The 24,118-nt window shown below is 37.2% G+C and overlaps 1 protein-coding gene across 1 annotated transcript in view; it reads left to right on the forward strand.

Moving 5' to 3' along the window:
- The window catches only part of gmds (GDP-mannose 4,6-dehydratase), a 666,455-nt gene that overhangs the window by 129,634 nt on the left and 512,703 nt on the right, over window positions 1-24,118 (forward strand). Inside the window, exon 4 of the mRNA XM_033016353.1 lies at window positions 1,855-1,964. Within this exon, the coding sequence (XP_032872244.1) occupies window positions 1,855-1,964 (110 nt within the window). The remainder of the gene's footprint in view (window positions 1-1,854; window positions 1,965-24,118) is intronic.

Below are 24,118 nucleotides of genomic sequence, written 5' to 3' on the forward strand. Positions count from 1 at the left end.
TCTAGAAAAGAGCAATAATTCTGTTGTGGTTTAACTTTGGCCAAGAGTACAGTAGTTCAAGGACATGAATTCCTACATGTAAAAAAGTGAAAATATAGAGGTTGAGAACAATGGGAATAGAGAGTGTTGTAAATTATAAACGGGAAGTGTAAAAACAAACCAAACTGTGAACTGGCTTCAGTCCAGTCACCTTTCTTGGATAGCTCTCAGTAATGATAATGGGTTACTTACTGATGCTTTCTATTGTTTATGGAACCCTCAGGTTCTTATTAAATCTTTCTCCTCTCACTTTAAATTATATCCTCTGGTTCTTGATTCCCCAACTCTGGGTAAAAGATTGTGCATTCACCCTATCAATTCTCCTCATGATTTTATACAGCTCAATAAGATCACCTTTTGGCCTCTTGTGCTCCAAGGAATAAAGTCCTAGCTTGCCCAATCTCTCCCTATAGTTCAGGCCCTTGTGTACTTTATACCCTTTGTACTATATCAAGTTTGGGTGCATGATCTGAGAGTGTCACAAGTTAGATTTTTTTAAATTATTAGTTTGGCTTTGTAATTTTTTTTAATTTTATGATTACATTATTATTGTTAAAAATCATTTCAATTTAGTAGACTTTAACGCTATGGCCATCTGTCAAAGCAGGGAGACATTACAACTGACATAAGATCTCTTTGTAATGTCGCCTGAGAGCTGGTTGCAGTGGCCCTCAGCATCTAAAGTAAATATTTCAACCCAACGGGTACAAAGGGTAATTTAATTTTGTACTCATTTTATTTTACACTTTATTCCTGATAGTACAAATATATATGAATATGATTTAGATATGATTTAATATATCTAAAATCATATTACCTGTGGGATTACTTGAACTTTTTTGTGCGTAATTCCACCTGGTGGCAAAAGTCTCAGAGTTTTGAAGTCCTTATTACTGAGCTTTCATTTTCATTGTAAATGCGGTTTGAATTACAGTTTAGTTTAGAGATACGGCTTAGAAATAGTCCCTTCCCCCAACCAAGTCCGCGCCGATCATCGATCACACTAGTTTTATGTTACCTCACTTTCACATCCACTCCCTACACACTTAGGACAATTTTTACAGACGCCACTTAACCTTCAAACCCGCATGTCTTTATGATGTGGGTGGAAACTGGGGCACATGGTTGAACATGGAGAACATGCTAACTCCACATAGATAGCAACTGAGATCAGGATCGACCCCAGGCCTCTGACACTGTGAGAGAGCTGCTCTACCAGCTGCGTCTTTATGCCACAATTCATATTATGGGTGGCATGGTGGCTCAGTGGTAGAGTTGCTGCCTTATAGTGCCAGAGACCCGTGTTCGACCCTGACGACGGGTGCTGTCTGTAAGCAGTTTGTACGCTCTCCCCGTGACCTGCGTGGGTTTTCTCTGGGATCCCCGGTTTCATCCCACACTCCAAAGACGTACAGGTTTGTTGGTTAATTGGCTTGGTATAACTGCAAATTGCCCATAGTGTGTTAGTGTGTAGGATAGTGTTAGTGTGCGGGGATCATTGGTCGCGGGATGACTAGACCTGGTGGGCCAAAGGGCCCGTTTCCTTTTCTAAACTAAACTAAGAATAAAATGACACTCTTTTGCCAATTATTGATAATTAAAGTATTTAATTATTTTTTGGCTCCTTTCTACAATTCTTAAGTGGATCATGATTACTCAATAGAACGTCAACCGTTACAGTTAATTCATTACTTGAGGAACATTACAAAATAACCCAGGTTGACCTAAGTTCAGATTGACCTCAAAGTCGAAGTGGAATTGTTGACTTGGTAAAAACAGCACACTGTTAAAACTAACTTGAGTTCTTGATTACAGATATGAAGCTGCACTACGGGGACCTCACCGACAGCACATGCCTTGTGAAAATCATCAATGAAGTGAAGCCCACTGAAATCTACAACTTGGGCGCACAGAGTCACGTTAAGGTACATGCTTTTTAGTAGAATATTGTATTTTAAATGATGCTTGGAATTTTAGGGAAATTAGTTGGGAGAGGGATACGGTTTGGTGTGATCTCTGAATGAGGGGTAAAAGTGTTGATGGTGAATCAGGAGCTGCATTGGATCATAGATATCCAGTACAGGGGTAGAAGTTAGGGTTGCTTGAACAGTTCCTGGTGCAGTCATGGGTTCAGGAGATCAGTGGATGGTCACATGAGGATTGTCAACTCGGGAAGATTAACATGAGGACCCAAATGAAAGCTGGAAAAAAACAACAAGGTGGACGTACCAAATTTGGAATCCCAGATTTTGGCTGGGATCTGGTCAAATAGACCTCCTTGTAATCCTGCAGCCGTGGAGTATGTGAAACATGCAGAACTATGCATCATTTATTGGGTTGTGACTGCACAAGGACGGGCGTGCTTTGGATCAGCTTGACCTAATTGGTTTCCACAATATTCGAAATGAACTTTGCCCTCGGAATAATGCTTGACCGTGTGATGCAGGAAACGGCTCATCTAGACAAGGATGATTTGTGATCATTTCTGTTGAATTTCTGGAAATTAACAGCCTCTGGAAGACAAATCAGTCTGGAAGCACAGTAATTAACGTGATTTGGCAAGTCTTTCACTGGCAACCTAGTACCTTCAAACTTCCTCACACTGCTGAAAATGTGAAACACTAGGTGACCAAATTTCCCGAGAGCATTTAAACGGTAGATAATGTACTTATTATATAAACATGCATGAACATGTTTGAAGAAAGTTTCTTCTTATGTTTGTGATGTCACTTCGCAGTTTACTTTTCTCCAAATGTCCTTTTAACCTCTGAGATGTTGAGCCCTAAATAATTATTATAATTTTGGCTGCTACATGTACTTCTTTAAGCAGTAATCGATGTACCTATTAATCTTGAGCTGACTGTCAAAAGGAGTGGCCGCCATCATATTTCTTTGCCTAATCTCTCCATCTTTCAGCTGGGCTTTGCTATTTTTCAAACGTGTCATGAAGAAATAATATCAGAAATACCAGCATCAATCAGCATCTGCAAAGAAAGAAAAAGAGCTAAACTTTTCCCATAGAGAACTTTATTTAGATGCTGCTGTTGATGGGGTTGATGTGGCTAATTGAAAGTTTATCTGCTTGGCATTAGGGAGGTGCATAATGCGACATGTACCAGCTAATAAGAAATGGAAATGATTTTGCCATAATTAAACTTGAACATAATGAAAATTATTTCCAAGACTGGTTGGCCTTACCATCAGGCATTGTTGCACCACAATGACACACCAATGCACTATGACGTCAAATTAGTTTCTATGAATTCAACCACTCACTTTATAATGAAAGGACCATCTGAATGCATTGTATCTAAAGAATAATTGCAGTAACTGCGTATTTTGTAAAAGGAATGCGTTCATCCAATGAAGTATGTAATGCGACTCACCAGGGTAATAATTAAGGCAACATAAATAGAGGCAACAGTTGTGGTAATGTAAGGAATGCACCCAAATGTTTTCAGCATTTTACCTATTCTTGTTGATGAAGCATATACTTGTAAAAAGAATGACGACCTGATGCCAAATGACTACCTGTCCCTAAGTGCTTTGTTTTCTTTTCCCATTATCGCTTGTTTTGTAAGTGATGTATGACTTCTAAGTTTGACTTCACATGCGTCTCCTGTTTCAAAAAATGGAACATTTGTCTGTAATATTTTTCCATGTGTATATATTTGTCTTGGCTGCTGTATCGCAGAATCTAAAATCATCCATGAATGTATCACTTCCAGTTAATTAAATTAGAAAGTTAGAAAGCAAAATAATAGGAAATTAGCTTCGTTTCCCATAGGACAGGCACAGGGATAGAATGCCTTTTACACCGTGCTTATAAATAATTACAGCAGTCAAACTTACGTGTAAGTATAAACATATGTCAGTTTGAAGTGTGAATATTCTTATAAGCTACTCTGTTCTAAAAGGTTTGAAGAATAATTTGTTGTATCGTATTATGGTCCATTTTAACATGTTTACTATTTAAATTTGGAAATTTGGTTTACAGTTGTCACATGTACCGAGATACAGTGAACAGCATTGTTTACCCACTATCAAGTCAAATGATCCTGTACATGAGTACAATCAAGCTATACACAAGTACAACGGAAATAAATGATTATTGTTGATAGGGAAAGTCCCAACTCTGGTTCTTATGCTCGAGTGTGCAGACACTGGATATGATCGAAATAAATCATGACATGGTGAACCAGCCAATGGCTAGTCACAGATGATTGACAACAGATTATCTTGTGACAAGCCTAAAGACAAGTCACATCTTGCAAATAATATGTAACATGCAGATATTTAAAAGATGGGAAAATTAATTTCCAAATAGAGATGAGGTAAAATCTAACCCCTATTTTACCTTGCTGTCAAATCTTGTTAGGATTGCACTAGAGGCAGCATCTCTGTACTACATGTCTTCAAGCCTTGTAACTAGCACCAAGTTATCACTCTGTTTTTAAGAAGGAACTGCAGATGCTGGAAAATCGAAGGTACACAAAAATGCTGGAGAAACTCAGCGGGTGCAGCAGCATCTATGGAGCGAAGGAAATAGGCAACGTTTCGGGCCGAAACCCTTCTTCAGACCGTCAATCTGTTTTCAGACCGTCAGCACCAAGTTATCACTCTGTTTTGTTTGTTGTAATGAGAGGAATCTAGCGCAGGGAGTCAGTGTGTAGTAATGAATCTGGATTGTTTCTGGGAGGCCATGATAAACACACAAAGAACATAGAACAGTACAACACAGGATCAGGCTCCACAATGTTCATGTCGAATATGATGCCAAGTTAAGCTAATCTCCTCAGCTGCACATGATCCATATTCCTCCATTCTCTATACATTTATAGGAGTGTACCCAATCACATGTGTGCATGGTTTTAATTATGTTGTTTAGAGGAAGTGGGATTCTCGAATTGTTTTAATATGTAGAGTTATTTTAATACGCAGGCTCTTCTGTGACTCAGTATTGTTTTTATGTTTGCATACCAAATTTGTGCATGCTGCTTTCCAGACTTTGCTGCTCATATTTAGGGACAAAAGTTGATGCCGCACTACAACTTTCCATTCATTGCATTACCATAGAATCACTTGGGAAGATGATAATAAAGGGCATTGGTAAACTCAGAAGAAAGTAGAAAGGAGAAAAACTGTGGATAGCTGCTGAGATGCACTAATAGTTTGAAGATGCCAATTAAACCTGATGCTTGAAGGAACCATGCTCAGGAATTTGAAGAAGAATTGGAGAAGGATGTCTGAGTGAACTGGGGAGAGGTGTGGACTCCTATATAGCAGCGAGACCAAGCGCAGACTCGGAGATCGTTTCCCTGAACACCATTGCTCAGTCTGCCTCGGCCTACGTGACCTCCCAGTTGCCAAAGACTTTAACTCACTTTCCCATTCCCATACTGACCTTTCCGTCCAAGGCCTTCTCCATTGTCAGAGTGAGGCTAAATGTAAATTTGAGTAACAGCATCTCATATTTTGCTTGGAATGGAATGGAATACTTTATTGACCAGGCACAGTGAAATTCTTTGTGGCATACCCAATGTATACAAATATCAGCCACCTGGGGTGCTGACAAAGTTACAAATCACGCAGGCTCCTCCTTTTGTTCTCCTCCCCCAGTGGTTCCCCCATGCCAGGTCCCCATTATCCATTGTTCTCCCCCCCTTCCAATCGTCCAATGTTCGACCCCCCCACTTCACGGTGCTCCCCCCACACCAGGACCTCCATTGTTCGTCCCCTCCTTGCACAGCTTACAACCTTTTTTGATTTCTCTAACTTCAAGTAAAGGGCCTGTCCCACTGTACGAGGCAATTCAAGAGTTCTCCCGAGTTTTAAAAAAATCGAACTCGTGGTAAGTACATAGAATGTACGTAGCGGCTACGTCGGAGCTTGTGGATGTCCCGTAGCAGCTCGTAATGCTAACGGCAGGTTCTTGGTAAAGGCGGTAAATCGTAAAGTTTTTTCAGCACTGTGAAAAATGTCCACGTGAGCCCCGAGTACCTACGAGCGGCCATTAGCGTAATTCTCCGAGTTCGAATCAGGGGAAACTCGGGAGATCTCTTGAATTACCTTGTACAGTGGGACAGGCCCTTAACCCCTGCATCTCTTCTCTCGCCAACTCTCCCCACCCTAGTCGTTGTATGTTTCACAGTCGTCATGTTGAGTTCCTCTATTTACTCATTGTCACTTATCTCACACCCAACAATGAATGGTCTATGTGTGACCCACATTTCCTTGATTATCAGTGCTTTTTGCATATTTTCCATTCATTTCTCCTAAGTACCATCTATATTTCTCACTCCCCTTTCCCTGACTCTCAATCTGAAGAAGGGTCTCGATCCGAAACGTCACCTCTTCCTTTTCTCCAGAGATGCTACCTGACCCCCCTGAGTTACTCCAGCTTTTTGTGTCTGTCTTGGGAGAGAGTAACAGTTGTATTAGAGTCATGGGGAGAATGAGAGAATGTCAAAATTTAAAAAAAATCTGCTTTATCCAGAGAAAAAGCACAAAGACTATCAAGGTGAAATGCATGGAGAAGCAAGGCAAAAGTATTTCTCTATCACTCCCAATATCTGTACTAATACGGGGACTTCAACCATATGTGATCTTATAGTTCTTGCATTTTCAAGCTATGTTCTTGCATTTTCAAATTGCTGCCTGTCATTGGCCAAGAATTAGGGCTGTTTTATTGTTTGAAACTGATACATGACTTTTTCATGTTCTTGTATGTGCTTCGGCTTTCAGTTTGTTTGTTATTTCAAATGAGGGAAGGGTGTTTTAATACTTCCCTTGATGTACTGTAATCCATTTAATCTCTCTGGAACAGATTGTTTGGCTGCCTGGAAAGTTAGTTAGTTCAGGAGGTAGCTTACACAGCAGTCCCATATATAATGTCATATTTAAATACTTCAATACTTTGGTGAAGGTTTTACTCTGAAATGTACATAATTCTTTTTCAATGTTTTGTCCTCAACCTGTCTCTACCAGTCTGATTTTTAAAATCCCATTATTATTTATTAACGGTTTCCTTAAACTGCCATTTACCACATTGCATTAATGACCCCATTTTCCTCTTTATCACCTCCTCGGTACTTTAGGGAATCAAGAACTAGAAGGCATCGGTTTAAGATAATTTGGGAAAGATTTAATAGGAACCTGAGGGGCAACTTTTTCATGCAGTAGGTGATGGATATATGGAACAAACTGCCAGAGGACGTAGCTGAGGCCAGTGCAAGAACAAAGTTGTGCCAAAGAGGTTATTTCCTTGCTGTATGATCACCTTTCATCATGGATCAATTTTTAGTGTCTTTCTAATATAGTTCATGAATAAGGGGACCCAGGTAACTGACTGTGCTGGAGAGTGACCCAAAGATAGTGTGGGTTGAGAAAGATGTGATGTGCAACCTTTCAAGAACAATCGGCAGTGTGCAGCTTGACACTTCTATCAACATTTTGTATAGCACCTTGGTAGAGTAGCTGCCTTACAGCGCAACAGACCCCGGTTCGATCCTGATTACAGGTGCTATCTGTACAGAATTTGTACGTTCTCCCCGTGACCTACGTGTCTTTTCTCCAGGATTTCCGGTTTCCTCCCACACTCCAAAAGTTTGTAAGTTAATTGGCTTTGGTAAAATTGTCCAAGTGTGTAGGATAGTGCTAGCGTACGGGGAGATCGCTGGTTGGCGCAGACACGATGGGCCGAAGGGCATATTTCTGCACTGTATCTCTAAAGTCTAAAGTAAAGAAAATAAGCACTAGAATGGATTATTTTGCGAATGTAAAGATAAGCTTTGAGCAGAATGGGTATGGGGAAGCCTCCTTTTCTATCAATAAGAAATATCAAGCAGTCGGCTTCTGATCCGCCTGTTTGATTGAACCTGTTAATTCAACAATTAATTCTTTGGGTTATTTAAAAAAATATGATTATTAGAACTAATAATTAAGCGCAACAGCAAATACAGAAGCACTTGTGTTTGATGCAACAGCTAATTAGCAATTAGGTTGTTAATTAGCTACGGTTTATGTACTATTTCACTCATCTCTGATTCAGAGTCATGAGTTCAGGCTATTCTGCACATTTTATGATTAAAATATTCAGCAGAACTAAATCATACTTCATAGTTGCGCATAACTCAAATTAATTATAATATTTATTACCTGAAATAACTCAAACTTGTTGCGCTTGGTTAACAAGGCAAAGTCATACTTGAATCATTTATTTATTTTGTGAAATTACCCCAATATACATCAAGGAAAATCCAGGAGAAGTTATATACCTGCAATTCATCTCATGACAGTGTAACTTGTTTAGAAAATGAACGTGCACAGTGTTAATGGAAATATATCTGCATGGATAGAAACATCCCTGGAAAAACAGCAGTATTGTTCTTCATTTATTGAATTTTTGTTTATTATATATTTCTATATGTATTGTCCTTACAGACCCTGTGAGCTGCAAGTAAGAATTTCATTGTTCCTTGTCAGTACATATAGACCATTAAACACTCTTGACTCTCTTCGGCTGGCATGTTAAAAGTTGAGAGGAATATAATGGAAATTATAAACAATTTTGAAAGGATAAACAATTAAACTGGGGATTATTTCAAAAAGATTTGAAGAAGTATTTTCACATTAATGTTTAATAGATTAATTATTGACAAAGGAATAGAGTTTCTCTGTGAAGTGAAAGTGGCAGATTGGGCACAAATTGTGCTCAAAATTGCACAAAATTCCGAGCATAAAATTATTGTTCAAGTTTTCTCTCAGACCTATTTGTTAATCACATAAAAAATCACCCATGAACCAGTTAAATCAGGAAGCACTTTAAAATGCAATCATGTACCTTTTCCATGGATTAAAATCTATCCCGATATATTTAAGGCTTGGCATCCTGGTGTAGTTTGACTAATACAGCTGAAAATTATTTTCACTAAAAAAAACATTTTACTAAGCAACTAACCTACCATCTATGCAAGGCTCTCTTTTAAACAATTAAAATGATTTACTAATCGTACAGAACACAGTAGTTTGTTTCTTGCTAAATTAAATGTTTTAAAAGGTTCAAATTGTGCATATTCATATTCTTGCAGAATAACTCCTCACTTTTAAGAGCCTCCTTGAAGAGTCAAGAGTTACAGAGCACGGAAGCAGGCCCTTTGGTCCAACTCACTCATGCCGACCATGATACCCCATCTGAACTAGTCCCATTTGCCTTTGTTTGGCCCATATGCAGCTAAACATTTAGCTATCCATGAACTTGTCCAAGTGTCAGGTACATGTCTTATAAATGTTGTTATAGAAACATAGAAACATAGAAAATAGGTGCAGGAGGAAGCCATTCGGCCCTTCGAACCAGCACCGCCATTCATTGTGATCATGGCTGATCGTCCCCTATCAATAACCCGTGCCTGCCTTCTCCCCATATCCTTTGACTCCGCTAGCCCCTAGAGCTCTATCTAACTCTCTCTTAAATCTATCCAGTGACTTGGCCTCCACTGCCCTCTGTGGCAGGGAATTCCATAAATTCACAACTCTCTGGGTGAAAAAGTTTTTTCTCACCTCAGTCTTAAATGACCTCCCCTTTATTCTAAGACTTTGGCCCCTGGTTCTGGACTCGCCCAACATTGGGACCATTTTTCCTGCATCTAGCTTGTCCAGTCCTTTTATAATTTTATATGTTTCTATAAAATCCTCTCTCATCCTTCTAAACTCCAGTGAATACAAGCCTAGTCTTTTCAATCTTTCCTCATAAGACAGTCCTGCCATCCCAGGGATCAATCTCGTGAAACTACGCTGCACTGCCTCAATCACAAGGATGTCCTTTCTCAAATTAGGAGACCAATACTGTACACAATACTCCAGATGTGGTCTCACCAGAGCCCTATACAACTGCAGAAGAACCTCTTTACTCCTATACTGACATGCTCTTGTTATGAAGGCCAACATTCCATTAGCTTTCTTCACTGCCTGCTGTACCTGTCGCTCAACTTTCAGTGACCGGTGTACAAGGACGCCCAGGTCTCGCTGCACCTACCCCTTACCTAACCTAACCCCATTGAGATAATAATCTGCCCCCTTGTTTTTGCCGCCAAAGTGGATAACCTCACATTTACCTATATTATACTGCATCTGCCACGCATCTGCCCACTCACTCAACCTGTCCAGGCCACCCTGCAACCTCCTAACATCCTCTTCACAGTTCACACTGCCACCCAGCTTTGTGTCATCCGCAAACTTGCTAGTGTTGCTCCTAATTCCCTCTTCCAAATCATTAATATATATGGTAAACAGTTGCGGCCCCAACACCGAGCCTTGCGGCACTCCACTCACCACTGCCTGCCATTCTGAAAAGGACCTGTTCACTCCTACTCTTTGCTTCTGGTCTGCCAACCAATTTTCTATCCATGTCAACATCCTACCCCCAATACCATGTGCTCTAATTTTAGTCACTAGTCTCCCATACGGGACCTTATCAAAGGTTTTCTGAAAGTCTAGATACACTACATCCACTGGCATCCCTTCATCCATTTTACTTGTCGCATCCACAAAAAATTCCAGAAGATTAGTCAAGCATGATTTCCCTTTCATAAATCCATGTTGACTTGGACTAATCCTTTTACTGCTATCCAAATGCCCCATTATTACCTCTTTAATAATTGACTCCAGCATCTTTCCCACCACTGAAGTCAGGCTAACTGGTCTGTAATTCCCCGTTTTCTCTCTCGCTCCTTTCTTGAAAAGTGGGATAACATTAGCTATCCTCCAATCCACAGGAACTGATCCTGAATCCATTGAACATTGGAAAATTATCACCAATGCGTCCACTATTTCTAGAGCCACCTCCCTGAGGACCCTGGGATGCAGACCATCAGGCCCAGGGGATTTATCATCCTTCAGTCCCATTAGCCTACCCAATGAAAATTTCTTTCAGTTCCTCTACCCCCTTAGATCCTCTGTCCTCCAGTACTTCTGGGAGATTGTTTGTGTCTTCCTTAGTGAAGTATAGTACCTGCCTCAACTGCCTCCTCTGGCAGCTCATTCCATGTACCCACCACCTTATAAGTGGAAAATGTGCTCCTGCTCCTCAGGTCCCTATTAAATCTTTCTCCTCTCACCTTAAATGGGTTGTCCATTTTGAGAATGATGAGGAGGAATTTCTTCTCTCAGAAGTATGTGAATTTTTGAATTGTGGAGGTGCGTCGTTAATTATATTCATAACAGAGACTGGCAAGCATTTAAACCGCAAGAGTTGAGGGATGGTGAAAGCAGCAAAGACTGGGACAGTTATGTCTGTATTGAATCGAAGAATTGGTTCAAAGGGCCATTTGGCCTACTGCCGCTTGTATTTTTAATGACTTTTTTTGTATTGTACCGTATGCCTTGTTTATCCCTCCATTTACTTGAGTTGCCTCTTTCAAGGAGCTGTGGACTTGAAGCCCAAGATCCTTTTATGTATCAAAACTGTTAAGGGTCCTCCCATTAACTGTATATTTTTGCCTTGCATTTGACTTCCCACAAACAAACCTTGGTTTGTATTGGGCAATACAGTATCAGAGAACCGGATTTAATCTGATTTTAGGTGGTCTCTGTATGGTGTTTTTCCTGTGACTGTGGGTTTTCCTCCTGGTGCTCAGTTTCCTTCCACACTTGTATAAGTTTGTAGGTTAATTGGCCTCTGTAAATTGCCCCTCGTGTGTAGGGATTTGATGAGAAAGTGGGATAACAAAGAACTAGTGTGAACGGATGATCGATGGTTGGTGTGGACTTGGTGGGAAGAAGCACCTGTTTCCATGCTGGATCTCTAAACTAAACTGAACTAAACTAAATATTTCAAGTACCCAGATCAAAATCCATCTCCCATTTCCTCACCAAACTAATCTATATCTTACTGTATCCTTTGACAATTTTACAGTGTGCAACTCCTGATTTTTGTGTCATCTGAAAACATACTAACTAAAGGGCCTGTCCCACTTGCCGATTTTTTAGGCGACTGCCGGCGTCATTGACTGACGTATCAGGGTCGCCAAAAGATTTTGAACATTTCAAAATCCAGCGGCGACAATAAAATGTCGCGACACTTGAGGAAGCACCGCGCGTCAATACGTCACCACGCCGCATCACGCCGCGACTTTTTCGGTGACCTGATACGTCAGTCAATTATGCCGGCAGATGCCAAAAAAATCGGCAAGTGGGACAGGCCCTTAACTCATTTAAAGTTATGTCCAAGTCATTAGTATATATCCCAAAAAACATTGGGCTCTGCACATATCTCTACATAGCACCACTGATTACAGACCTCCAGTCAGAATGACACCCTTCCGCCACTACTCTGTGTCTTTTATGTGTAAGGCAATTCTTAATCCAAACTACCAAGTCTCTGTGAAAACTATGCATCTTAATCTTCTTGATTGGCCTACCAAGAGGAACCATATGAAATGCACCACTAAAGTCCATGTGGACAAACAACCACTGCCCTACCATTATTAATCACTTTTGTCACCACAAAATACTTAATCATTTGTAGGATATGACTTTCCTCACACAAAGCCTTGCTAACTGACCCTGACTAGCCCATTCTCTTCCAAATATGAGTAAAATCCTCTCTGATGGCTTCCCTACCACTGACGTAAGATTCATTGGCCTATAATTTCCTGGATTTCCCTAGTTCACTTCTTAAACAAAGGGACAACATTGGCTATTCTCCAGTCCTCCAGGACCTCGCCTATGGCTAGAGATGATACAAAGATTTTTGTCAAAACCTCTGCAATCTCCTTTCCTACCTCTCTCAATAACCTGGGATAGATCCCACCAGGTTTTGGGACAGCCACATTAATGGTTTTCAAAAGACCCACATTTGAGAAGTCAGGGTAAGGGAGTTTGGGTAACAAACATATCAATCTGTGGGCCAGTCTGTCACTGCACTTGTATTTCCTACCTGCATTTGGTTATTAAAATGTCCTCTGAATTGAATCATGAGATTGTTGCTTTCATTGGCAATGTCCAATCATATCTTTGTTTCACTGGCAGTTTTCTTTCCAGTAAGCAAAGTATTCTCCCAGTATACTTTCACAGACCTCAGCATGACATCCAGAAAGGTGTTGCAAATGAGAAAAGCCTTTGCTTGTCTCAATTCCTCTCTGTCATTTCCTTCCATGGTGCTCTCAGATTCAAAATCCATAAAATTGCATGTTTAACATGTAAATTAGTTCAAATTGGCTCTTCAAAGTTATTTTCATGCCAGCTCAAGCTGACTGTTGAGTAACTATGGAAAAGAGAGTACAGTGACTGCTATATGCCATGGCACTACACTCACTTCCACATTTCACACTTGCTATTGGACTGCAACCCTATCCACTTCATCACACACCCTCACCCCAACCACCAAACACATGCATGTTAGGAATTTAAAATTCAGGGATTGTTAGTAATTTTACTGAAATTGCCTATTGATAGGCTTCACTTACTTTTATTTGGAAGGCAGTGTAAAGTGACCTTTTTATTTTGAAAGAAATGTTTCTGCTTTCACAACAAATTATATTTTTCTAAAATATAAATTCTGGACACAGTCACTCACTTCCTTTTTTAATAGACAGATGGCAGCAGACTACTGTGCATTGTTTAGAAACTGGCTGCTCTGCATGTACTTTTTTTTCAGAAATAGCATATAGCACTTAATTTATATTCAATTGTACTCCAGTTTCAGGAGAGGAATGCTTTATTTTAAATCAGCCAACTGGATTGATAATTAACACTGAAGATAAAGTGGACTAGAGAATTCAGGTGGGCTTCTGTGTGGAGTTGTGATTGTTTTTTTTTTAATTTGAGAATCTCATTGGCTTCTTCTCGCTTTACATCTCAGGTTGGAGTACAGATAGTAGTTTAAAATTGCGCTTAAATAGAGAAAAAGCATTAGTTTTCAGAGCAAATTGGCTAGATAAAATATTTATAGAAACTAGTTGTGGAACGTTCTGTTACTGAAAACATAAGGCTGCTTCGAGTTACAGTATGGTTTGGCCAGTGTGCAGAGTTTTCCGTCAAGCGAGTTTAAAAAGGAAATGTCAGTCCATGAATCAGGCGGGCATGTCTTGGGAATGTTCGTTCTCTCTGGCAAATCTTTGCCAACATTTCAAAAAACCTGCACTGCTGCTCTTTGTGTTGTGATGACAAAAATGACCAGAACCCATTTGAGCTCTTTGTGTCCTGCAGTTCTTCAGGAATATAATTATCTACTTGTTAAGAGTAAGAGCCTCTCAGCACAGAATGATTATGTAGTAATTATGTATTATGTTATATATCTCGTGTTTGCAGTATGAAAACTGTAACCATGGTTTCCCACAAGTGGTTTAAGAGGCCTTTTCCAAGCATAGACTTGAGAACACTTTTCTTGCTTCTTGAGAATTATTTTAGTTTCCCAGAATTATATTTCTGACTATTTTAAATACGAAAACATGGTATGGAAATATGTTTTCTGCCGCGATATAAAAAAACTTTTAGGACGATATAAATACATGATACTAAAAAGGTTGTCCAATTTTGAAAATAGTGGTGTTAAGATCCTGAAACTTCTTACTATGTCACTATAATGTAGATTATACTTGGGCAATAAAAGTTAATTAAAAGGTTACAGCTACACTATTTTTGACCAGCGATGGATGATGCCATGCTTGTGGAATTAGAAATGATTTGCAATTCAAAAATAAAATGTGATTAAATATTGAATATTCATATTATTTCAATTAATCTGTTAGATTAATATTCTAATAGATTAATCTACTAACCTGTCTATGAAAATATTGAAGATTAAATATTTTTGGAAATTTTGTATGTAGTTAAAATGCAGTGAATCATTTTGAAGGGGAAAATCAAAAATCACATACAGATCAATGAATTAAATTAACTATTTGAAATGATATAGATTTTATTTATATCTTTCACACCTGTACCACAGAGATTGAAATGATTAACTTAATTTGTATGATGTTATAAAATCATAAAGTTTATTTCTAGGGAAATTAAGTTCCAGCAGATATGATCAACATCCATTATGCACTAATAAGTACACTTCCATTTAGGTGTGGGATTTTTGAGGACACAATTGTAATCTAGAAACTTCATAACTTTTTTTGGATTGAATTAACTAGGTGATTTCAATTTAAATATACACAAATAGATAAAGTAATATACTTTAAGGAGGTTTAAAATATTCCTCAATGTGACTCTTCCGAAAATAGCCTTGTATATTTTCTAACATTTTGGGTACTTGTTGTTTTGAGATAAAGCTGGCAAAAGATACTGTTTCTAGTCTGAACATTAATAGCAGTTAAGTATAACATAACTGCAGTATAACCATGAGGCACATGCACAAATCTTTAGACTTTTATTTTTCTAACTTAGCTAAAGTCCTATGGTGTACATGCTGTAAAGTTTGTGTACTTCAAATATATTTTCTTAATAATTTTATCTAATATATTTAAATTCTTAAATAATTTTACATTATAAGATTTATCATAAAATGTTGCTCGGTTTGCTAGTTTAATACTGTTTAGTCAAAGATAATGTTGGTGAGCTTTAACACGTAAGGCTGAACCAACATTTAAAAAATGTTTTTAAACAGATTAAATTTAAAAAATATATCTTGGTACTTTTTCATGCATTCAATTACGTAATCCAACAGTTTTAAATCAATGCATGTACTCATAATATGAAGCTTGTAAGAATACAGCTTTGTAAATTAATGTATATTTCTATGCATGGCTGATAGCAATGATATCTTGTTCAAAAATCTCAGCAGAGAAAGGCTCAGAACTAAATGAAACTGACAAAAGCTTTTCTAATGCAGATTATGAATAAGGATGACAATGTTAATAACCTAGTTTATTCACAATAAAACAATGGTATGCAGATTTTAATACTCAGCAGGTTAGACAGTTTCTGGGAAGGGAATGGACAGGCGCGTTTCGGGTCGGGACCCTTCTTCAGACTCCAGATGCAGGCCGACTCACTAAATTCTGCAAAATAATCTAGCATCAATCAAAATCTAACAATTTTTTTTACATTCCATGACTCGGCACTTTTTTGAATCTGAAGTTCTCCCATCACCTTGCATTTTGCACAAGATTCCAGAATCTGCAGTTCCTTGTGAGACAGGTCTTAATGTTTGACATAATACAGATGGCTAACAAATTTGATAGGGAAGAGATGTGAACAAGGACAAATTTGTAGATGGAGAGAAATAGCTTCCTTTGGTGGAGAAAACTAATCAAAAGGGCATAGCTCCAAAATTAGAGCGAGAGAATTCAGGAATACGGCACTTCCTGACACAAAGTACCACGAATGTTTGCATCTTTCTCCTTTAAAAAAGTGCCGAGACATGGAATGTTAAAAAAATTGTTAGATTTTGATTGATGCTAGATTATTTTGCGACAGGTTTATTTTGGTATCTAGATGGACAGACAGATGTTGAGATGTAAATTAGTCATGAACTACTTGAATATGTGAATGTATTTAGGATACTCAACTGATTATGTGTTCCTATAAAAAAAAGTAAACAATTGCTATAAGTACTAATATCACAAAACGTATATATCAACATTTTCAATAAAAGCTTATTACCCTATCTCTTTGGTGCAGACACGAGTTGTTTCATTTCAAACTTGTCTTTGTTTACACCTTCTCCCTGCTCAGTTTTGTTTTTAATGTGATTTTGAGCTGCTGGGAGAGGTAATTTACGGTGCATATCACACAACTATTACAGTAACGATTCGTACTCAATATTTATGTAAATTATTTATTTGAAAACTAAAGGTAAAAGCCACTTTCTGCTTCAATGTAGATTCAGGTTTCAATACTAATGCTCTTTCTGTTAAACTATCAGATTGTGGCAAAAGGACTATGGACTATCCTTATGCAGCGTAGGCAACCTCCTTAGATTGCAGAATAATGCTGAAGCTGAAAAGCAAAAATATAATCTTTCACTTTTCACTAAAGTGCCATGCCATCGTTGCTGAGTTTCGTCAAAATATATACATCATAATTCCTGTGAAGCATTCCCACGAGATTGATATCTAATTCCATGGTTGTTCTTTTAATGACAAAGTCATATCAAAAACTTTTAATCTTTAAAGAGCATTATTTAAAGATTTTTAAAAAAGTTTTCTTATAGTAGTAGCACCAGTCGTAGCGTGAATTGCAAAAAGTGTTTATCTGGATGTGGTTTTAAGTGGATATGTGGGTTGTCCTGTCCATGTATGTAGCAGCTCAAGATTAATAAAGGACTGTATATTCTGGAACTCTGTTTTCTGACCACCTGATATTTAAATATTGAATGGTATTGCTTTAAAATGAATCAAGTACACAGGTGAGTTGGCTGTGTACAATAATAAACAATAATAAACTTTATTTTGCTAAAGATGTAAAATAACGCTTTACACTATGGAATGCTAACAAGCAAAATGAAAACCATTTGGGTAAATCAAGAAGAATTTGTTAACCTTTTTTATTTAAAAGAATCTTGCATTATTTGCCATATGCAAACATCTTCATTTGTTGAGTGGAACCTACATTGCATAAAGAATGCCCGTTTTCGTTTTTTCGCCTTTGGAATAAGTATTTTTGACCAAATGATATCTAAATTAATTTTGGGAAAACAATATTTGCATGAAAAGTTGGTCTTTGTCATAACCTACTAGTTTGGAGGAAAGAGCATAAGTATTGAAACTTCTAAAACTGTATCGGTACAGAAATATTTTCCCAGGAAATGGTGCAGTGCTAGAGTAATAAACAGACTGAAGATCGAATCAGCAGTTAATGCCAGTTAGCGAACGATGTTTAAATTTCCTATACATTTTAACTACTGGTCTCTATGATGTAAAAATGTTTACAAGCCTATTATTTGTTTACCTTAATAAATCGAACTTTACTTTTCCCCAATTAGAAAAATAATTTATGTAACTCGTAACTTCAGAAAATTCAGAAGTATGTTTTTTAGCAAAACAGTTTTAGAATCTGAAGCTTACGAAGTTTAATCTGATTAATTTTGCTGGAACAACTTTATTTGCATGACATACATCTTTTTGTTTTCACGTTTTTGTAATAATTTAAATATTGCTAATTGTATTTGTGATTTTTTTTTCCGTTAAAGGTCTTTTCAGCTGATTTATTATGTAGATTTTGCAAGAGGCACTGCATGTTTCTCAGACTGATCTGTATTGTCCAATACATTGTATATAAACAGTTACAAAAGCACTGATATCGCAATTGTAATTTTAGGATCACTTTATTTTCAAGGTTATTTTAAAGTCGACAAATGTTAAGAAAAAATGTTAAGTAATTGCATATGTCTATATATGAATGGTGTGTTTCATAGTATGCCTTCCTTAACAACTTTGCTTCAGTACATTTAACTCCTTAGATGCTTCTTCTATTGGTTCCGCTTTATAAGGTCTGTTTTAGTGTTATAAATGTCAAAATATAGTATTTTTGACACTTCTTTTCAATATTCAGACCAACTTGTTTACTGTTACCTTATATCCAGCAAAGAAAAGTTTTTACAAAATGATATACAGAATTATTTGTTGTGAGCTAGCTTTGTACACTCCGGGAAGCATATGTTAATTTGTTATGCTATAGTGACAATAAAAAGTAGAGAAGATAAATGAATGTAAACCAAGGGCAAGAGTATTTTCTTAATGCCTGTAAGGCTGCTTTTAAAGAATGTTGTTAAAAGTTATGAATGAATGAAAAATCACAAAATGTAGTAAAAACTGAAGTATTTTCCTAAATCAATTTAAAATTCACTTTCTTGTCATTTCATTGACCTATTGAAATCTCTCAGGCCAGGTGAACCAATATGTGTAAGTAAAATTCCTAAAAAATACATATTTTTAAATATTAAACTGGATTGACATAGGGAAGCATTGTTCGGTATTTACACTGGGTAAATAATTGGATACAGTAGGTAGACTGTATCTTCTACTTTACATTTCACACCAATAAAAAAATGTATTCATTGCAACTGTAAATATGAAATCTTTTGGTCAGTGCAAGTTCCAGCATCTGTGTAGAACTTGGTGTATTACAGTAACGGATCAGTTGCAAAAGTTGGTATTAATTTTCTTAAGTGGATTTCTAAAGTAGTGAATAGACTTCAGTTATTCAGTCATAAAATAGATTGACAAGATTGCACAAGTCAGGTGCATTGTAGAGCATCGTAAAGCCTGCACATTTTTCTGAGACTAGACCCTGTTTAACAAATTGATCTCGAATAATTGTTATGAATTGTATTTCTGTCGTAGTTCCATAATTTTAAGTTAATTTGTGTAAAATAATTATAAATTACAGTTGATTTTTAGGAGTCCACGTGCAAACTAATAATATTTTCAGTTAAGTGGCAAATAAACATCTTGTTAATTCTTTTAATTTGTAATAAGTTGACTTTTAAAATTTTATATATGCAGGTTATGTGTGCCAAACATACATACATTGTACTAATCATGCACTATGCTATAGTTTGGCATTGTTGATTTCAGTAATACCATTTGCAAAAGTGGAGTACAACTATTATGTGTGTGATTAACTAAGGAAGAAACCTGATCCCTTGAAATTCATCGACGTTGGATATGTTAGGCGTCATGAGGAGAAATAATGTCCCTTCTCAGAGGTTCTGAAGAAAGCAAGTGCTGATGGTTTGGATTAATTTACGACATTCAGCAGTCTTCTCAGAACTCATTTAAGCAATTAGTGATTCATTTCTTCAGTATTTAATTCTTCATATATCAAGTTAGAGCTTTGGGATCCTGTGTTTTTTTGTGGGGGGTATTGTTAACTTGTAGCTTTTAAGAATGTTAATTCATCTATCATCTAGAAAGCAAACCATTTGCAAAGAATTGGGAAGATATTTAATATTCTTATTTTTTTTAATGTTTGTGATATATTTGGTCAAACAATATATATTGGTATAAATTGGATAAATCCAGTTACTAAATGCAGTTAAATGCAGATGAAGCAAAGTAGTTGATTGTCATTGATTAGAAGGTAGGCAATGTTATTCCTTCATCTTCCATGGAATGAATTTTAGAGACAAAGTACAATGCGCTTACACAGTTACATAGTTTTATGTTAACCCATAATTAGTGCTTACAACTAGGAATACATTTCCAGAAAGAGAGAGAGTTTGATATGGTAGCAGAAATTTCAGGAAGTCATTCGCAAATGCTGATCTCTTGGAATTTGAACTGAAACAATACCAACATAAAAGTAATTTAAAACATTCCAGTAAATATGGGTCCACCCAACTGTGGCGCATTCTGGCAGTTTGCTTTGAATTTTCGTTGGATGTGTGAGATGCATGCCTCAGCTGCCTGTTTTATTAGCATAAATATTATGGAGTGCAAACAAATTTAGTGTGGTTTCTATCATGTGCTATCACACTGTGCGATGATTTCATTTAAAAAAATCTTTAGCTTTTTTAATGTTATTTTTTATTTGCATATACAACTGCGTAACATAATTTCTTACACTGCACTTGCATTGTGTTCTTCATTGGCACTAATGCATTTGGGATGTCCTGAGACCGTAACAGTCTTTCTTTATATTCAAAAATGCAGCTCACAAAATATGATTTATGATTATTATTATACGTAGCCAGATATTATAATATTACAACCATATATTAATGTATGAATATGTGACAGGCTACAATTTTATCTCCCTACAATTTGAACTAGATATATCCTGGTCCATATAATGGTTGAAATTGGGAATGTTTTTAGATCCTGTTTAGAGGTATCCAGAAGTTGATGTAAGGCTGTTATACTTCAGTGAATTCACAGTATGTGTTTATTTTATTAATTTACATTTTTTGTTGTAGATATTTGTTTCTTCTAGCCCCTTTGGGTTTGGTTGAGCCAGTGATAGGGAAGCAGCCTGCAGATTATGAGGTGGAAACATATGGTTCTGGTAAGATCCTTATAAAAATGTTTCAAAACACATCACTTTTGAGAGCAGAAAATAATCTCTCTGTCCAGTTCATATCAAAAATTCTAATTTGAGGGAGAAGTAAAATAAATGGTTTCTTAGATCTGTAATTTTTTTTGTCACCTCGTATTGCCATGGAAAGATAAGTGTTTCCCCTTCCATTTTGTGATTGGCAGTTGGGATGTTGCACAGGCTTTTGTGGCAATGATATATCTCTGGAGTTTTGTAAATTGTAATTTTTAACATTCATGGATTGAATTATGTTCTTAGCCACCTCCGTAAGTGAGCCCTGTGGTTGCACTGAGATTTTGTGAAATAGTGACCATGCCTCAAGTAGTATATACTAAGGCCTCGCTGATGGCACGTCCCCGATAGCCTTTTGACAACTTCTGCTGTTAGAAGATCTTATCACTGTTTCCAAATATTTCTGGTGATCAGAGTCATTTGCCAGCAGTTGAAAAATATGTAAGTAATTTAAATAAAACATTTATAGGTTAGTAACCTCATTAAAATAATTGGGGATACATTAGATGAAAATACAGACTCTTTAAAAATACATTATGGAATGCCATAATGTTGAGTCCATGGACATCAAAGTCTGTAGTTCCACATTTCCACAAGTGGAGAGTTTCTAATTTGGGAATATATAGTTGCAAGATAAGGGGGTGGTCGCTTAAAACTTGGACGTGCAGCTATTTCTTCTCTCAGAGGTGGTGATTTTGGAATTGTTCACCCTGGGGTTTTGTAGGGACAACACCATAAGAGACATTTCAAGAGGAAGTAGATAAATATTTGAAACTTTGAGGAATTGAGAACAATTATGAACTGGAAGCTGAGGCTTGGTACTGATCAGCCATCTTCATGTTCATAAGCTCATTAGAAGCAAAATTAGTCTATCCGGCTCAATGAATCTATTTTGCCATTCAATCATGGCTAATCTATTTTTCCCTTTCAACCCCACTCTCCTGCTTTCTTCCTGTAAACTTTGATACCTTTACCAATCAAGAACCTGTCAATTTATGCTTTAAAACTACTCAAAGACTTGGCCACTACACCTGTCAATGATAATGAATTCCACAGATTCACCAACCTCTGGCTGAAGAAATTCGTCCTCGTCTCCTTTCTAAAGGCACATCTTTTTATTCTGAGTGTTTCCTTTCTGGTCCTAGACTCTCCCACATATTGACAGGTGCTGCAGGCTTGAAGCGGCAGGTGAACCACTCCTGCTCCTATTTTGTTGTGTTTTTGTGTCATGGGATTGAGTTGCAAAAGCATTATCAAATTTGCTATGTTTGGCTAGTGTTTCTTTGGACAAGTATTCTGTAATTTTCATTAATTGCAGATCTATCTGTGAAATGTTTCTTGCAACAAAACATAATTTTGTATGTAGGGAAATTGTCTTCAGGTTTCATTTGGTGCATTCAAAATTGTTAAATATGTCAGAGTTTGATGTGGTTCATTTTAACTTCTGTTCTTCCAGTGCTGAATCATCCATTTGTAGTAAATTCATAAATCTAGCATATAAATAAGTTACAAATTTTGCTTCAAAAGAGTATTGTGATATAAAAAGAATAAAAATAACCTCTTTCAGAGTAATGTGCTACATGTTAAATTAAATTCCAATGTACAGATTTCATAAACAATTTCAAAAATCAACTGGTGTGCATCATGTCAATTTCATGTGATATCTATGACTTCAGCTCAAAGTACACATTTTTGATAATTAAAAGAATGACAGGAAGATAGTAATAGAAAATATTAGTATGCAATCAAATGTTGCAGTTCACAGACCTTGTCGTACATTTGCAAACTGAACATGCTGCATTCATGCCACCGTGTTCACAAACCCTTCTATTATACAGTCTCTCACTTCATTCGCATCATTGTTTAGTCTGTTGTGTAAATGGATTATGTTTGTAGGGTCATGGCCTTTCCTTTGAAGCAATATATTCTTGCTGATTTCTTACTGAGCAAAACAGTAATAACGTTCTTTTATGATTTTAATTTTGTTCTGTTTGGAGATCCAGAGCCAACAAGGGGCAAATGATTACTTGAGTAATTAATCTCACAGAATGTTCTTAAATTTTTACTCGGGATGTGGACAATATTGGCAATTGCACTGCTATACTCAAACACTGTCAGGTTCTGAGAAGGAAACGTTGGGCTGTCTTCTTGACCCAATGTAGTCCTTTTTCTGTTGATGTTCCCATGCTGGTTTTAAGGAATCTGAGGACTTCAACCAATGACGATGAAGTAACAATGTTTAGTTTGGCCTGGAGATGTTTGATGCTTCCATGATTTTGATTTAAAATTTCAGCCTAAGTTTGGATATAATTCCAGTTGTTGGCTGATTTGGGCAACTTCAATAATAGAATACTCTATCGAGCAGAAAATTACCAAGCTATTAATTTTGTCCCACTGCTGACATGATCTTTATTAAGCTGGAAAGACTGCAGAGAAGATTTACAAGGATGTTGCCAGGATAGCCTGAGCTATAGGGAGAGCGTGGGCAGACTAGGACTTTATTCCATGCATCGCAGGAGGCTGAGGGGAGACCTTATACGATGTTCGCATAAGAACATTGGGGAATAGATAGGGTAAATGCACAGTCTTTTATGTAGGGGAATCAAGAACCAGGGGAGATAGGTTTAAGATGAGAGGAGAAAGATTTAATAAGAACCCGAGGGACAACTTTTGCACCCAGGCAGTGAAGTGTATATGGAATGAGTTGCAAGAGGATGTAATTAAACAGGAACAATAAGAACACATTGGACAAATACATGGATAGGAAAGGTTTGGAAGGATATGGGTCAAATAGGGGGAGGTGGGACTAGTGTAGATGACACACCTTGGTTGACATTGGCAAGTAGTGCTGAATGGCCTGTTTCTGTGTTTATGACTCTATGATAGAGGGAAGTATATGGAGATTTAGTAGTGCATGCTCTTTTCATAAGGAATTACAACAATCATATTTTTGTGACTAAACCTAAACAAGATTCTTTGGTCTGATGAAGCCACGATTGAACTCTTTGGCCTGTATGCCAAGCGTCACGTCTGGAGGAAAGCAGGCACCGCTCATCACCTGGCCAATACCATACCTATGGTG

Source organism: Amblyraja radiata, chromosome 2 (genome assembly GCF_010909765.2).
Source record: "Amblyraja radiata isolate CabotCenter1 chromosome 2, sAmbRad1.1.pri, whole genome shotgun sequence".
NCBI classification, from domain to species: domain Eukaryota; kingdom Metazoa; phylum Chordata; class Chondrichthyes; order Rajiformes; family Rajidae; genus Amblyraja; species Amblyraja radiata.